The 17,349-nt window shown below is 38.7% G+C and overlaps 1 protein-coding gene and 1 pseudogene across 1 annotated transcript; one reads left to right on the top strand and one right to left on the bottom strand.

The window, feature by feature from the left end:
- Nucleotides 1-9,087: 9,087 nt before the first annotated feature.
- Nucleotides 9,088-10,134, bottom strand: LOC142182578 (uncharacterized). The gene has a single exon (XM_075256791.1). It carries the CDS (start codon nucleotides 10,120-10,122, stop codon nucleotides 9,208-9,210), a length of 915 nt encoding a protein of 304 aa, XP_075112892.1. The 5' UTR covers nucleotides 10,123-10,134; the 3' UTR covers nucleotides 9,088-9,207.
- Nucleotides 10,135-10,909: 775 nt separating this feature from the next.
- LOC107783866 (uncharacterized) lies at nucleotides 10,910-15,375 on the top strand (annotated as a pseudogene).
- The last annotated feature ends 1,974 nt before the right edge of the window (nucleotides 15,376-17,349 follow it).

The raw sequence follows: 17,349 nt of genomic DNA, 5'->3' as shown, positions 1-17,349 counted from the left end.
AGACTTGATTGAGAAGGGTTTCAATAGGCCGAGTGTTTTGCCTTGGGGTGCACTAGTGTTGTTTGTTAAGAAGAAGGACTGATCGATGAGAATATGTATTGATTATCGGTAGTTAAACAAGGTTACGATCAAGAATAAGTATCCATTGCCAAGGATTGATGATTTGTTTGATCAGCTTCAGGGTGCTAAGGTATTTTCAAAGATTGACTTGAGATCTGGCTACCATCAGTTGAGCATTTGGCATTTGATGTCCCTAAGGTAGCTTTTCGCACTCGGTACAGGCACTATGAGTTCTTGGTGATTTCATTCGGGTTGGCAAATACCCCAACAACTTTTATGGATTTGATGAACCGAGTGTTTAGGCCTTACTTGGATTCGTTCGTGATAGTCTTCATTGATAATATTTTGATATATTCCCGCAGCTGAGAGGAGCACGAGCAGCATCTTAGAGTGGTTCTTCAAACCTTGAGGGATAATCAATTATATGTTATGTTCTCGAAGTGTGAGTTCTGGTTGAGTTTAGTTGCATTCCTGGGTCATGTTGTATCAGCAGAGGGTATTCAACTTGATCCGAAGAAGATTAAGGCAGTCAAAAACTGGCCTAGACCAGAATCAGCTACAGAGATTCAGAGTTTCTTTAGATTGGCAGGCTACTATCGTCGGTTTGTGGAGGGGTTCTCATCTATCGCAGTCCCGATAACCAGGTTGACCCAGAAGGGTATCCAGTTCAGATGGTCGGACGAGTGTGAGGCGAGCTTTCAGAAGCTCAAGACAGCTATGACTACGACACCGATGTTGGTTTTGCCCATAGGTTTAGGGCCTTATACAGTTTATTGTGATGCATCTCGTATTGGACTTGATGTAGTGTTGATGCAGGATGGCAAGGTCATTGCCTATGCTTCGCGGCAGTTGAAGATTCATGAGAAGAATTACCCGGTTCATGATTTGGAGTTGGTAGCCATTATTCACGCATTAAAGATTTGGAGGCATTATCTGTATGGCATGACATGTGAGGTGTTCACGGATCACAAGAGTCTTTAGTATTTGTTCAAGCAAAAGGAGTTGAATTTGAAGCAGAGGAGGTGGTTGGAGTTGTTGAAAGACTATGATATCACCATCTTATATTATCTGGGAAAGGCCAATGTGGTGGCCGATGCTTTGAGTAGGAAGTCAGCCAGTATAGGCAGTCTTGCTTATATTCCGGTCAATGAGAGACCGCTTGATTTGGATATTCAGACTTTGGCCAATCAGTTCGTGAGGTTGGATGTTTCTGAGCCCAGCCGTGTGTTAGCTTGCACAGTTGCTCGTTCTTCATTATTGGAGTGTATCCATGATCGGCAGTATGATGATCCCCATTTGTGTGTCCTTAGAGAGACAGTGCAACACGGAGGTGCCAAGCAGGTTACCATATGTGATGATGGAGTTTTGAGATTGCAGGGTCAAGTTTTTGTGCCTAATGTGGATGGGCTCCGAGAGTTGATTTTAGAGGAGGTCCATACCTCCCGGTACTCTATTCATCCGGGCGCCACGAAGATGTATCAGGATTTATGGCAGCATTATTGTTGGCGGAGAATGAAGAAGTATATCGTTGCATATGTGGCTCGGTGTTTGAATTGTCTGCAGGTTAAGTACGAGCATCAAAGGCCCAGTGGTTCATTTCAGAGGATTGAGCTTCTCGAGTAGAAGTGGGAGCGGATCACTATGGATTTCGTTGTTGGACTCCCGCAGACTCGGAGGAAGTTCGATGCAGTATGGCTCATTGTTGATAGGCTGACCAAGTCAGCGCATTTCATTCCTATAACAATCTCCTATTCTTCTGAGAGGTTAGCTAAGATCTATATCCGGAAGATTGTTCGCCTTTATAGTATACCCGTGTCTATCATTTCGGACCGAGGTACACAGTTTACCTCGCGCTTCTAGAGAGCAGTTCAGTGAGAGTTGGGAACGCGGGTTGAGTTAAGCACAACGGTTCATCCTCAAACAGACAGGTAGTCTGAGCGGACTATTCAGATTTTGGAGGATATGCTCCGAGCTTGTGTCATTGACTTTGGAGGCTCGTGGGATCAGTTTTTTCCTTTAGCAGAGTTTGCCTACAACAACAGTTACCAGTCGAGTATCCAGATAGCCCCTTATGAGGCTTTATATGGTATGCGATGTCAGTCTCCGGTTAGATGGTTTAAGCCGGGAGAGGCTCGGTTGTTGGGTACGGATCTGGTTTATGATGCCTTGGACAAGGTCAGGATTATTCAGGATAGGCTTCGTACAACTCAGTCCAGGAAAAAGAGTTATGCCGACCACAATGTTCGTGATTTGGCATTCATGGTCGGTGAGCGGGTATTACTTCGAGTGTCGCCTATGAAGGGTGTGATGATATTTGGGAAGAAGGGCAAGCTTAGCCCTAGGTTCATTGGCCCATTTGAGATTCTTGATCGAGTAGGAGAGGTGGCTTATAGACTTGCATTGTCGCCGATCTTGTCAGCCGTGCATCCAGTGTTTCATGTGTCCATGCTTTGGAAGTATCACGACGATCCATCCCACGTGTTAGATTTCAGCACTGTCCAGTTGGACAAGGACTTGTCTTATGAGAAGGAGCTGGTAGCTATCCTAGACCGATAGGTTTGTCAGTTGAGATAAAAGAGTTTTCCTTCTGTTCGTGTTCAGTGGAGAGGTCAGCCTCCTAAGGCATCGACCTGGGAGTCCGAGTCCGATATGCGGAGCCGTTATCCCCATCTTTTCCCTGACTCATGTACTTTCTTCTTCTGTCCGTTCGAGGATGAACGGTTGTTTTAAAGGATTGAATTCGGCATTCCAAGGCCTTAAAAATCTCTTTTAGCATCACCTCGATTTGCGTGCACAGTCCGGGCGTGTAGCCAAAAAGCTTATATGTGAAAATCTATGAAAAATGATAAATTTTGACTATAAAATAAATTAATTTGACTCCGGTCAACGTTTTGGGTAAATGGACCTAGACCTGTGATTTGACGTTCCTGGAGGGTCCGTAGGAAAATATAGGACTTGGACGTATGCCCAAAATCGAATTTCGAGGTCCCAAGCCCGAGAAATGAATTTTTAAAGAAAATTATTTTCTGAAATTGTTTAAAGGATTTGGAAATGAATTTTGATTAGAACATATTGTTATCTGACCCTTTGGTTCCGATGCTCGGTACAAGTCTTATATGTGATTTAAGATAATTCTGTGAAGTTTGGTAAGAAACGGAATCCGTTGGACGTGATTCGGACCTTAAATACAAAATTTGATGTTTTAAGAAGTTTTGAAATATTTTATTGATTTTGAGGTTTAACTCGTTGTTTAAGGGGTTATTTGGCGATTTGATCGCACGGATAAGTTCATATGATATTATTGTGTTAGTATGTATGTTTGGTTTGGAGCCCCGAGGGCTCGGGTGTGTTTCAGATGTATTTTGGAAGGTTTTTGAACTCATAAAAGTTGCAGGTTTTTGCTGTTCAGTGCCCAGGGATTTTTCTCTTCGTGTTCGCGTGGGCACACTCGCGAATGCGTAAGGCAAATCTCCCAGGTGCCAAATTTCTTCTTCGCGAATGCAAAGCTGGTGACACGAACGCGAGGCTAAGGAGGGATACCCTTCGCGAACGCGACCCAGCATACGCGAACGCGATAGCTTATGAGCCTGGGCAGAGGGGTATTATACCTATGCGAACACGACCACCTGGACGCGAACGCGAAGGCTCGAGGAGTTAGTTCTCCGCGAACGCGAGCCCATTTCCGCAAGCACGAAGGTCTCTCAGGCCTAGCTCATCGCGAACGCATAGAGCAAATTCTCCCAGTTATTTTAAGTTCCAAAAACAGAATGTATTACGGGAATTCCACAATTTTTCATAAACTTCATCTTCTCCACACCTCTTGGGCGATTTTTGAAGAGGAACTTCACCATAGCTTCATAGGTATGTAATCCTAAGCTCGCTTTCTTCCATTTTTATCAACACCCACTAGATTTCTAGGCCTAAAACATGAGACTAAGGGTAGAAAATTTGGGATTTGGGTAGAGTTAAGGCTTTTTGATTATTTGGGAATTGTACCTCGTTTTCGGGTCGGATTTCAAAACAAAATATATATTCGGGCTCGTGGGTAAATGGGTGATCGGATTTTGGTCCGAACCTCGTGTTTTGACCAAGCGGGCCCGGGGTTAATTTTTGACTTTTTGGGAAGAATGATGGGAAAACTATAATTAAGCATTGAAATTGGATTGTTTAGCATTTATTTATGTTATTAAGTCGATTATGTCTAGATATAATTAATTTGGAGTCAAATTCAAAAGGAAAAGCGGTGTTTGAGGCTTGAGTTGGTTGTGGAAGTTCGAGGTAAATGTTCGGTCTAACCTTAGCTTGAGAGATTAGGAGTTGTGTCCTATTTGCTATTTGCTTCTTGTTGAGTACGACATATAGGTATGGTGACGAGTATCTATACGTTGGTGTCAAGCATGACCGTGAGTCTTAAATTGCAATTTATTTTGTGTTCTTAAATAGTACTACAGATGCTTTAATTGATGATTATCGATATTGAGCAAGGATTAAGTTTGTTTTCGTGGAAATTACTTATGATTGAGTATTGGTGTTAGCTGAGATGAGTAGAAGTTGGGTTAAGATTAGTTATAGCTGTTTCTCCCTCGACGGGACGTATTTACTTTTACTGTCGAATCCCTTACCGGGATAGTGTAGCTTATTGTTGATCCCTTGTCGGGACTCTTGGTATGGTTGTTGCTAAAGGTATATAAATGTTATGTTGGATCGGGTTGCACGCTGAAACAATACTATATATGGAACGGGTTGCACGCCACAACAATGTTATGTTGGATCGGGTTTCACACCGCAACAATACTATATATGGAATGGGTTGCACGCTGCAACAATGTTATGTTGGATAGGGTTGCACGCTGCAACAATGTTATATTGGATCGGGGTGCATGCCGCAACAGTGATATAAATGGATCGGGTTGCACGCCGCAACAGTGTTAAATGATAGGGATCGGGTTGCGCGCCGCAACAGTGTTATTATGGTTTTGTTGTAAATCTTGAATTATTCTCTCATATTTCTCTTAAGTTTCTGCTGGATTCGATATTTCCCCTATAACATGTACCCCTCCCATGTTAATTGTTTATTCCTGTTTATTTTCCGCTGTATATTATATAACTGCACAGGTTTATCTGGAGTCTGGTCCTAGCCTCGTCACTACCTCGCCGGGGTTAGGCCAGACACTTACCAGCACATGGGGTCGGTTGTGCTAATGCTGCATTCTGCACTATGTGCAGATTCCGGAGCAGCTTTTGGACAGTAGCACTTGGGGAGCCTTCCTTCAGTCCAGCCAGAGATCCCGAGGTAGTCGTGCAGGCGTCCGCAGGCCTGGCGTTCTCTTCTACTTTATTATGTACTCTGTTTTCATTCGATTTCGAGACAGATTGTACTTCTTTCAGACTTTTATTGTATTAATCTTAATCCATCTGTGATATTGTGACACCAGATTTCTGGTAGAGATGTGTGTTGTCATTATCGTACTGGTCTTGGTTATTATATTAGATTAAGTCTTTCGCTTGATTTCATTTATCGTTAATCTCTAAATGTTGGATGCCTGTTAATTCAGATTGTTAAAAAGGGTTAAAAATGAAAGAGTTAGAAATTTTCTATGTTTAGTGGTTTGCCTAGCTTCTACGAGTAGACGCCATCACGACTCCCGAAGGGTGAAAAATCCGGATCGTGACATATTTAGCCATAAACTGCATAAAAGTAATGATGGAATTTTCTGTACCAGTGAGCAAAAAAACTAAAAGTATAGCCCTATTCTAATTTTTGACGCTGTAAATTCTAATAAAGTTTTTGCCTCGTTTGCATATTCTTTTTACACGTATTTTGCACGTTATACATGATATATCTCACATGATGCATACCATTTATTTTTAATTATTGCTATTTTTATTTTTCTCTATTTTTCTTTCCCACAAATAACTTCTATGTGTCGTTTCTCTTGTTAGTGTTTGTCAGAAAATGTGTTACGAGTAGTACATAGAATTTATAATAAGCATCTGCTTGTCTTTATTTGAAAACATGTTATGAGCAGTATATTGGATGCATGTATCATATATATATCTATTTGTCTTTTATCTGAAAATGTGTTTCGTGCAGTACATAGGATGTAGTATATCTAACTACTTGTCTCTACTTAAAACGTAATTTGAGCAGTATATATAGGATGTATCACACATACATATGTACCCACTCAAATTTCCATCTCAATCTTTCTTTGCTCCAGGTATGCCTCTTGCTGGTTGTCGTCAGAACCCACCACCGATATACTAATCAATCTTTTGGGAACTAATGTTTCCTGACCCAACAAATAAAAGTTACCGTGCAGCACTTAATTGTCAATCTTAAATACAAGTGCTTTTGACCATATACAAGCTGAGAATATACTCTTCTCCAAGAGAAGTTACTGAAGCATGCATAAGAAGCGGGACAATAACTCTAATTATCCCAAAAGCTAAATCCTCGGGTTCTCAAATCTGCTTGTTAAATTCATCTGTGCCTTCTCTCTGGTACAAGTTCTTCAAAATGTGTAAGAGAAGTTCCATCAACGAGATACTTTCCTTTCCACCTTTAGCTACTCCAAGGATATCAAGAAGGAAAACAAGAGTGAGGGAAACTGTAGCAATAGGTTTCTACCCCTTAAAATGTTCGTGGAAGAACTTCAGCCTATTTAACCCTGAAGAAGACATGTCGTCCAAAGTTTTAGTTCTCTTGAAGATGAAGGACCAGATGTTCCTGCCAGTGGCCGAGCACTGGCTCATCCTTTCAGTAGCAATCAACTTGGGTTGCTATTTAAGCTCATGTATGACGAACATTTATGTCGAGCTTTCCATTAAGCTCATGTTATTTTAGCTTCCGTCATGCATTAGCTTAAATAGCAACCGCAAGTTGATTGCTACAGCCTACAGAAACAATGAGCCAATGCCGTGCCACTAGCAGGAACATCTGGTCCTTCATCTTCAGGAGAACTGATTTGGACGGCATGTTTTCTTCAGGTCAGATAGGCTGAAGTTCTTCCAGGAGGATTTGAAGTGATGAAAACCTGTTGCTACATTCTCCCTCACACTTGTTTTTTTCCTTCTCGATATCCTTGGAACGGCTAAAGGTGGAAAGAAAGGTAGCCTCTTGACGGAACTTCTCTTCCACATTTTGAAGAACTTGTGCCATCGAGAGGGCATCCGTGGCTTTGACAAGCTGAGGTGATAACCTGAGGATTTAGCTTTAGGAGAATCAGAGCCACTCTCCTGGTTTCTGATGCACGCTTCAATAACTCCTCTAGGAGAAGAATCATCATGTTTCTCACCTTGAGGCAGAAGCTGAGGATGAAAGAGAAGTAGAAAACTTATTAGAACCTCCAAATGAGGCCTTGGCCCAATGATACAGATCCAGAGCTCTACTACCATTAGGAGTTGATTTATCTGTAGGTATAGTACTAACATTTATCACACTTCATTGACATTCTCCTGTTATTTGTTAGTACTTAATATCTTTTGGTAATACTTGGTTTATACTATTTTACCAAAATGATCTGCCTACAACAGGTAAGGAAAGATCAAAAAGGGAAAATGAAGATACATATTGAGACAATTCAAAATTTATTAATCGCATATTCACATTGTTGTTCTTAAAAGTAGCTAATAAAAACCTTAATATCTTGCTAACAAACAAAAGGGCGATGAGTTATCGCTGATCAGGGTCATCCACAGTATCACAACACTATGAGTATATTATGATGTACAATCATTGCATGGAATCGCTGTCATCATTTGTTTTTGATGAAAAAATCCCATGTTTCCATCTACTGGAGGATTTATTAAACTTTAGTGGGTTGAAGTTGAGGAATAACATATAAAGAGAAACTTTAAGTGTGAAAAAGTTTGTATGCTGAATATGAAGCAGAAAGACAATCTTTTTGTCCTTCCAATTGTCATTTCTCCAAATTCACAAATTATTAACTGTTAAACTATGGAACTACAAATGTGTCATGCTAAACTTATATTTTTACTTCATATTCTGAAAGACAAGTATAAATAGAATAATACAACTATAACATATTCGCCTGTCAATTTTAGTTCTCGCCTTTGCAATGAGATCCTGATAAGTTCTGAATTGTTGAGACCTCTTATGGGCATGCTCATGAGTCTTGAGCTTGTTTTCACGTGATCCAGCTTTCGCCAATGCTTTATCATCATATGAATTTGATCATGTCTCGCTCGGGTTGATTGTAGGTAGGCCATTAAAGTTCAAGCATTTGAAACTTAGAAAGGGGCTTAACCTTTGGAAGTTTAAAGAATTGCCTGATGTGTTTCCTAAAAAAGCATAAGTGAATGATTTTCTGAAAGAATTAATCATGGCAGAGAAGAGGGCTTGTGCAGCGATAAGGGAGATTTTTGGAATCATATTCGAGAGAAGGACCTTGGTGGATCACTTGACGCATATATGGAGAATTTGGCTTGTCATACAAATTGTCAACAATGCTGATAATGCATCCTGAGTTGTTCTGTATGATAGTTTGAAGGGGTAAAGAGATTCTGTCTTTCTACTTGAATACTATAATGATATACGCTCGCTATTGGAGAAGGTTGAAATATTGGTCATAAAATATGAGCTGATGAATCTAGGCAGGGAGGGGAAAATACTGAGGAGACAAAGGAGGAAAGCTTTTGCAGAAGTTGATATGAATGACTCTTTCAACAACAAAAGTGATTTGCATCCTTCAAATATTGATGAGGTTGAAGACAATGATTATGAAAGTCTTAGATAACTTGTTTGAATCAGAATATTAGTTCAAATGAATATGATGATGAAGATTTTTGTGATGAGGATAGTTCTAATAGAAGACCAAAGATGAGACTAGTCTCCAGTGAAGTGCTTATGATTTTTGATAATCTGAAATCTCATAAATCTCATTAACACATGTAGTTGGCTATTTACTACTTTTACAGAAGAGGAAGAAATGAAACCTTCTCGTATGTATTAGATTATGAATGTAAATCAACAATTTAAGTAACTGTCCATTCTGTAACTTTAATGAGATAAATTTTCAGCATATATATAGCAAAAATTTCTGAATAAAAGAATTACAAAGGGGTCAATCAATGACCAATAAAAACAAACTCTAGGAACTTAAGGACAAACTGTAGGATTCTCTATCAATTGTGTTCCTGTGATGGCAAGACAGAAGATCTACAAATTGGACAAGTATTCTTCCCCCTCAACAGCCATTTCTTAATGCAACTTCCGTGATATTCATGTCCGCATTCAAGTGTACCAATTGTCTCATCATTTACATATTCACCTTGACAAATAACACATATTTCTCCTTCTTCATCAGCAGTCATCACTGTCTCTTCTGAATTAGCTTCAACCCTAGAAGTCGAACCACAGTAGGTTCGCGTTCTCATGCATTTTGCTATAATATCCTCCTCTTCTGCCTCCGCCGCCTGCTGTCCACTGAAAGGACTAATGAAGTTAATGATATCTTGGTCTTGTATTCTGTTTAAAATATGATTTAGAGCAGTTACATAAGCATGGATGAATTCACTTTCAGTTGTGGCAGAAACACCATTATTGGATTCTCCTTGAGTAGTGACATAAACACCATCAATGAAATCAGTTATTGGCACAAAATAGTTACCCCCCAAGTATGGATCCTCAATGTGATTAAACGAACTCTGAGCAGAGTTGTGAAACAAGTTATGTGGAGCAAAGCGATCACTAACGTTTCTTGATTGCGAGAAATTCCTGAAACCATGATGATAATTTGCAAGATCAGTAGCGACATAGACATCATCAACGTATTCACTTGTTGGCTGATAATTATACGGCAAATATGGATCCTCGCTGTGATCAAACGTTGTCTGTCTATTATTATATGTATGACTAGGAGCAGTAAAAGCAGAGCCGTGGAACAAGTTATGTGGAGCAAAGTGATCCCTAGTATTTCTTGGAAATACGAAACCATCTGGAATTTGCGAGCGATTTCTTGAAACATTGTAATTTGCCGGAGCTTGACGATGATAGTGGGGTTGTTGGGAAAGATGACGACTTTGCCAATTTGTAGCCATGATAATGGAACAGACTATTTCTGAATTTTGGTGAGTGATAGCCAATGTGTACTAATATATATAAGTAGCTGAAATCCTTTAGTTCCTGGGACTAGGATTTTAATGTTTCCTAAAGTAGCGTAAGTCCTATAGTTACTAGGATTAGGATTTTAATGTTTCCTAAAGTAGCGTAAATCTTATAGTTCTAGGATTGTAAGTCCTATTGTTCCTACAACTAAAGCAAAATATAGAAATACAGAAAAATAAAATGCTCTTGTTGATTGTTGAGAGTCAAACTCATATCTTCGGTAACTAAGCGGACCCTCTAACCAACTGAGCTATGAGAATGTATTGTTCTCTTGTTTCAGTTCAAAATAATTAATCTCTTGTTTTATCAATTTGCTATAAAATTCAACTATAGCTAAGAATGATAAATATACTAAAAATATAGCTAAATATAATATAAATATTTGATGTATTACGTAATTTTTCCTAAAAACAAAGAGCTCCTGGAAGATTTGTAAATAAATTAATATTATAACCAAATATTTCAACTTGCGGGCTTCCAAACTCAAGCTTACGGTTTTTTAAAATTTGTTGTTTTCCTATCGTAAAATATTACAGTTAGTGATTTCTCTAATGAATACTATTAAACAGATCGATCAAACACATTTAAAAATTTTAAGTTAAAAAATTTATACTAGGATTTATAATTTAAAACATTTTATTTATGCTCCATTTGGACTTCTTTTTTATTCTTCTTCAATTTGGACTCAAACTTGTATTAGGAGAAGTTTTGGGACCAAATATGGATTTCTTTTATTTCTTTTATTATGGATTTCTTTGCTTCCTTGCTCTCCCTGAAACCAAAAGCTTATTCTCCCGCCATTCACCTGCCGGAACTCCGCCGGCAATGGAATTCTCGGACGAGTGGAAGTCTCTTTGGCCAATATCTTCATCCTATTCGCCACCACTTCTACTATCAAATTATTCACACGAAGAAAAATCCTCCTCAAAACGACGTCGTATTGATAGTCCAATTGGCCCTTTGATTTTCAAGCCATGTGCGGAAACCCTAAGACTACTCCTCCGGTCGCCATTGTTATCAACTCGGCTTCCTCCTCCAGTTCCTGAGTTTTCTCTACCAAGATTTCTACAAACTTCAAGTAGTACACTTCCTTCTACAGCTTCTTCAATTGCTACACAGTTTATTACTCCACAGGTTTCTGAATCAATTCACAACTTTAATGCAATCCAATTGGTCCATTGCCCTAATATTTGTGAAACTAACAAACCCAATTCGGTTCTTGGATTTTTTCCAACCGGGGAAAATTATGACCAAGTTGGGTATTTTATACTATGTTTTGAGGATAAACAAGTTGTGGTTAAGAAATTTAAGAATGGGAAATCTTTGTTAGTGCATAATCACAAGTTGAATTGTAGGATTTTGAGGTTATTAGTGAACCCAGTTACTGTTAGTGAAATTGATGATAGTGCTTGTTTATCTACTTTTGGGTATTTATTGGTTTGTACTTTGTATTCTGTTCATTGGTATAGTGTGAAGATGGGGGTTAAAGGTGTTGGCAGTGTTACAGTTGATTACGTGGGTAGTGCTGATAGAAACTTGTTTAAGGGTTGTGCTGTTTCTCATGCTTGTTGGAGTCCACATTTGAGAGAACAGTGTGTTGTGTTGTTGGAAAATGGGAACTTGTACTTGTTTGATATGGATTCTTGCCTGAGGAGTCGGACTTTGTTTGCTTGTGATGTATTGCAAGGGAAGAAATTGCAGGTTTTGTGGGATAAGTTGGATAGAGATGGAGAGTGGCTAAGCTGTGAATTTAGCTGGCATCCGAAGATTTTGATTGTTGCGAATTCAAGGGCTGTGTTTTTGGTGGATTTGAGGTCGGAGAAGGGCAAAGTCTGCACCTTGCTAAAGATTGAGGCAGTGTCCTTGGGTAAAACTGATAGATTTCTTGCACTCTCTAGAGTGGAGTCTGACCCCTTTTGTTTTGCTGCAGTTTCTGGTCGCATGCTTCTTCTTTGTGATGTGAGGAAGCCATTAATGCCATTGTTGCGGTGGGTACATGGCCTGAATAATCCAGGTTACATGATTGTTTTAAGATTGTCAGACCTTAGGTCAAGCTCAATAGATGATAAATGGGCATGGGCTACCGAATCAGGGCGTTGCATTTTGGTAGGATCATTTTGGGACAGTGAATTTGCTCTATTCTGCTATGGGCCAGGTAGCAATCACGGCCGTGAGTTTCCTGAAATATCGAGGCTCAGTAAATCGGTATATGCTTGGGGACAGCCTTCAGGCCTCTCACTTTCTGGTCGTGATTGTTGTTGTGAAAGTTGTCTTATGAGAGTAGATTTCTCTAAAGACATTCTTCCCGATTGGATTAATTGGAGGCAAAAGGAAGTCCTTGTTTTGGGGTTTGGCATTCTCAACATTGGCCTTTCTATTCAATCAGATGATACTAATAATTCTGTTGGGTTTTTGCTTGTAAGGTTAATGTCATGTGGCAGTTTAGAAGCTCAGAGATACACTGCAGCATGGGACTCTGAAGAAAGGTCAGAATCACCTTATGAAGGGAAATCTCTGTGCTCTGAAAATAACCTTCTGTATGATATGAGTATTGGAGAATTGGATCTGAAAAAGAAACCTTACTACCTGAACCTTGACTTTCTAAAAGGGTATCTAAATGGAAAACTAGCTAAAATCCTTAGTAGGAAACACAGACAACCAAAAGGATTCCGAAGAAAATCCAGCAGATATCCACCTGCAAATATGTCAGAAGCTTAAAGAATGTGGCATCACAAGACTGAGGCCATCTCAAACCGTTTTTGATGTTATCGGAGGTATCAGCTTTCCCGCAAGCATTTATGAGATTGCTTTGGAAAGCATTTGCGCCAGTTTGCCGAATACTCTTCTGGGGCTGGCTTTTTCTGCCTTCTCAAGATTCCCTGAAATTCACCTCAAACCAAAGAAAGGTTCTCTAGAATTGTTTGATATTTTGGACAAACTTTATCCACTGCCTTTTCCCTTGCATAAATGTTGTATTGATGAGACATCGGAAAAAGTTCAGTCTCCTAGTTCTTCTTCTGCTCCCGTTCTTCCTCCTCCTTTTCTGGTGGCTCTTAATAGCCTCCAAATAGCAGAAAGAGATATATTGCCACTTGATGCTGAACTTAGGCTTCAGAGTGATAAAGTTATGAAGGTGGCCCGTGAAATCGGTCTCTTACACATTGGTACTGAGCCTGGTGATAGATATTCAGTTTCCCTTGATTTAGATACTGAATACCCTAGCAATGTGATTGAAAAGATGAAGTCTCTCGGTTTGCATGAACCCGTGGCATTCTCTGACTGTAATATTTCTAAAAGGGACTCTGTCGGAGTAGAACCTGATAAAAGATTTACATCCTTCATCTATAAAAAACACCAAGAACCTGTCTCAAGTACTAGCAAAGAGATGATAGGAGTGGAGTTGTTCGATGAGGAGTGCCCAGTAGAGCTCAAATTCAATGATAGTTCAATCATGCTGGAGGTAAATGAGCTGGAAACATTTAAGTTGTTGAAACAAAAGGACTTAGGTTTTCAGAAAAGCTTTCAGTTGTATCAAGAGTATTTAAGTGGTTGAAAGGAGATTGGTTCAGTGAACCACAGTTAGGGGTATCCAATCTTCTCCAAGAAATGGCTATTACAGATTGAGATGGCAGGTTGAACATCAAAGAGTTTGACAATGAATGTTAGATTTCAATTTTCTCATACATTTATCTTTCTAAAACTCTTAATGGTGTTGATAATAAACTTTTTTTTGTTGCAGTTTTTGGATTTCGTGCTGGCAAAGAGCAGCTCATTGAGCCCTGAAGCTGATAGCCAGAGACCACAGTATGCTTTCTCTGCTTATTCCTCTTTCTCTTCCTATCATTTTGATTGGGTTATGAAATTGTGCAGATCTGATTAGTCAAGTGTATTCTGTGTTTCGAAATACAGTTTTTTTTTTCTATTTTTTTATTTGGATAACGGTGGTGACTGGGAGTGCTTAGTGAAACTCTAAATTAATGAATGTAATCTTTTCTCTTTCCTCCTAGTTTTGTTTTCCGATGTTCTTTTGGTACTCTTCGGACTTTGGTCTGTCAATGTCATCTGCTCTGTCCTACATGGCTTATCTGTTCCTTTTTCCTTTTTCCTTTCTTGAGTGACCGAGTTTATTTACGGCATGAAACACTCACAGTATGGGTCTAGCTTATTGAAAAATCAACTCCTACTGGTAGAAGAGCTATCTGTTAGTCTAGCTTATTGAAAAATCAACTCCTACTGGTAGAAGAGCTATCTGTTAGTCCTACGGTCTTTTTGCCTCCTGTAGTAGAAGTTTTTGCTATTTGAAGAGTCTGAGAGAACCAATTTTTCTTGCATCACTAATCTTAAATTTTTGCTTGTAGTTGGCTAGATTCTGTAACTCAATATGACAACTCTGAGATAATTAAAAGGGGGAAAACCAGGATGCCACTGTCGCGGATTATTGGACAGAGCAAGGCTAGACTTTCAGTTTTAGGCATAACATAAACTACTGGGAGTTCAACAGTGTTTACAGTCTAAATCTGACTCTCTTACTTGGAAAAGTGATGCAAAGGTGAGAGGTTGTGATCAACACTTAAGAAGAGAATCTGGCAGCATCCCAAACTGGCCTTGGAGCAGCATTTGGAGAAACAAGGCACCTTTAAAGGTGGACTGCTTTACGTGGCTGGTGGCGCAGAAAGCATGCCTAACCCAAGAGAACTTCAGAAACGAGGATCAATTTTTGCAGCAGGTGCCGTTTGTTTGAAAGGCAAAGCAAGGTTGTTAATCACATCTTCATTCATTGGGCTTACACCACGAAGATTTAGCATTTCATTGTTAATGTTGTAGGGGTAGCTGGGCAATGCCTAAGACAACTACAATATTAATGCAACGCTGGTATTTTGAAAGGGCTGGGGAAGCACAAGGTGGTTTCATTGAATTCACTCCATCCTAAAATCTGGTGGATCATACGGAAAGAAAGGAACATAAGAATTTTTTAGAGCAAAACTGATTCTGTAATTAGCATTAAATACATATGCATTTCTTTACTCTCTTTTTTTGGTGTAACATGGCAACTGCAAATGACATAGATGCCATGATCAAATGTTTTAGCTCATTGCATAATTTGTAATGTGGCTTTTCTCTGTAATATTCTGCAGTCCCTTGCTACGCATTAATACCTTTACCAATAAAATGAAAAATTAAAGAAACCTACTTACTCTGTTAGATATCTCAAAATAATACACCTACTTAAAATGGGAACTTCTGTTTTTATCAATAACCAGTAGCTCTTAACAGTTTAATTGTTTCCTTCCTGTATCTCTCGTGTATGCTTTTTAACATATATTTCTATGCACTAGAATGGTAGAATCATTCCCTGCTTTCAAGTTTAACTCATGCAACTTCTTTTTAGAAGTGTCTTCTTGATGTGAATAATCTGAAACTATTGGATGATATTTTTTTTTAAAGCAAAACTGCTTAGAGAATCAGTATAGATCCAGTACACATGTGAGCAAGCAAAGTTGTGGTGGCTTGGACAGAAGAAGCTCTCTACTTCTCTGTTAACCTCAGCTTCTGCTAATTACTGGTCCACATTTATGAGCTTTTGCTGTATTTGCCCATCATTTCCTGGCTTAGCCTCCGCTGAATAAGCAGATAAAGATGAAAGAGGAGCCCCTCTTAGTTTTCGAGCTTTCCATTCAGGCCAGTTGATAGAGAGGATAGCATTCTGAGGGTTTAGGTTTAGGAGAATTAAGACAGTCATTGTTCCCACTTGTTATGCATGTTTCAATAACTCTGGTCAAAAGCATATGCATTTAAGATTGACAATTAAGTTCTGCACAGAAACTTTCTTAACTTTGTTGCTTAGAGAACTTGGCTCAGAAAGGATTGAATGTGGTTGGTGGTTTACTAGTGGATTTTGTTGATAATTATTGGTGGTGAGGTTCGACGGTGACTAGCAGAAAAGGAAACTGAGAAAGCTAGTATCAAGGTGGAAAAAGGGATAAAGAGGGTGCAAAGAAAACAAGAAGTTGAATATATTTACGAAGCTTGTTTATAGTCGCGATAAGTGGTGTAGTAGTGAAGAAGGGGATCTAAAGAAGAGCAAAGATAGCTTGAGGTGGAAATGGTATCATGGCATATTTATATATGTGTGATACACCCTATGTGATGTGCAAAACATGTGTGATACATCCTATGTGCTGTGCAAAACATGTGTTTCGAAAATGGAAGAGTACATATTTATGTGCGATACATCTTATGTACTGTACAAAATATGTGTTTCGAAAATGGATAAGTACATTTTATGTGCGATGCATCCTATGTACTTACTGCAGAACATGTATAGATGAGTATATATTTAAGTGCGATACACCCTATGTATTACAAGAAACATATGTTTTCGAAAATAGATGAGTACATGTTTATGTGACACATCCTATATACTGCACGAAACATGTGTTTCGAAAATAGATGAGTACATATTTATGTGATACATCTTATGTATTGCGCAAAATATGTGTTTCAGAAAAAGATGAATACATATTTATGTGTAATACAACCTATATACTGCACGAAACATGTGTTTTGGAAATAGATGAGTACATATTTATGTGATACATCCTATGTACTGTGCAAAACATGTGTTACAGAAAATAGATGAGTATCTATTTATGTGCGATACATCCTATGAACTATGAAAAACATGTGTTTCGAAAATGGATGAGTACATATTTATATGGAGTGCTTCCTATATAGTGCAGAAAATATGTTTCGAAAATAGATGAGTACATATTTATGTACGATACATCCTATATACTGTGCGAAACATGTGTTTCAGAAATGAATGAACACATTTTATGTGCGATACATCCTATGTATTGCGCGAAACATATTCTCGAAAAATAGGTAAGTACATATTTATGTATGTGATATCCTATGTACTGCGTGAAATATGATATTCAGCAAGAGATAAAAATAAAGGAGTACGCATCATATTTGATGTTCAAAGCATGTATTTCAAAAGTGTCCTTTTAAGAAAAAAAGTTTCCACAAAAAGATTCATTTAGTAATTAAAGTTTAAAGTAGATGACCAATATAACAAGGTTTTAGAACATAATTTTAAATAGAATAAAGCAATAATATTAAACAACGGATACGTGCAAATTTATATGAGATATATC

The sequence above is a fragment of the Nicotiana tabacum genome, chromosome 7 (assembly GCF_000715075.1).
Source record: "Nicotiana tabacum cultivar K326 chromosome 7, ASM71507v2, whole genome shotgun sequence".
Lineage (NCBI taxonomy): Eukaryota > Viridiplantae > Streptophyta > Magnoliopsida > Solanales > Solanaceae > Nicotiana > Nicotiana tabacum.
Note: the sequence above shows the minus strand (reverse complement) of the source record. Positions and strands in the feature narration are given on the sequence as shown.

Coding starts and splice junctions, on each gene's coding strand:
- LOC142182578 (XM_075256791.1), bottom strand. CDS start 10,122: ATGGCTACAAATTGGCAAAGTCGTCATCTTTCCCAACAACCCCACTAT.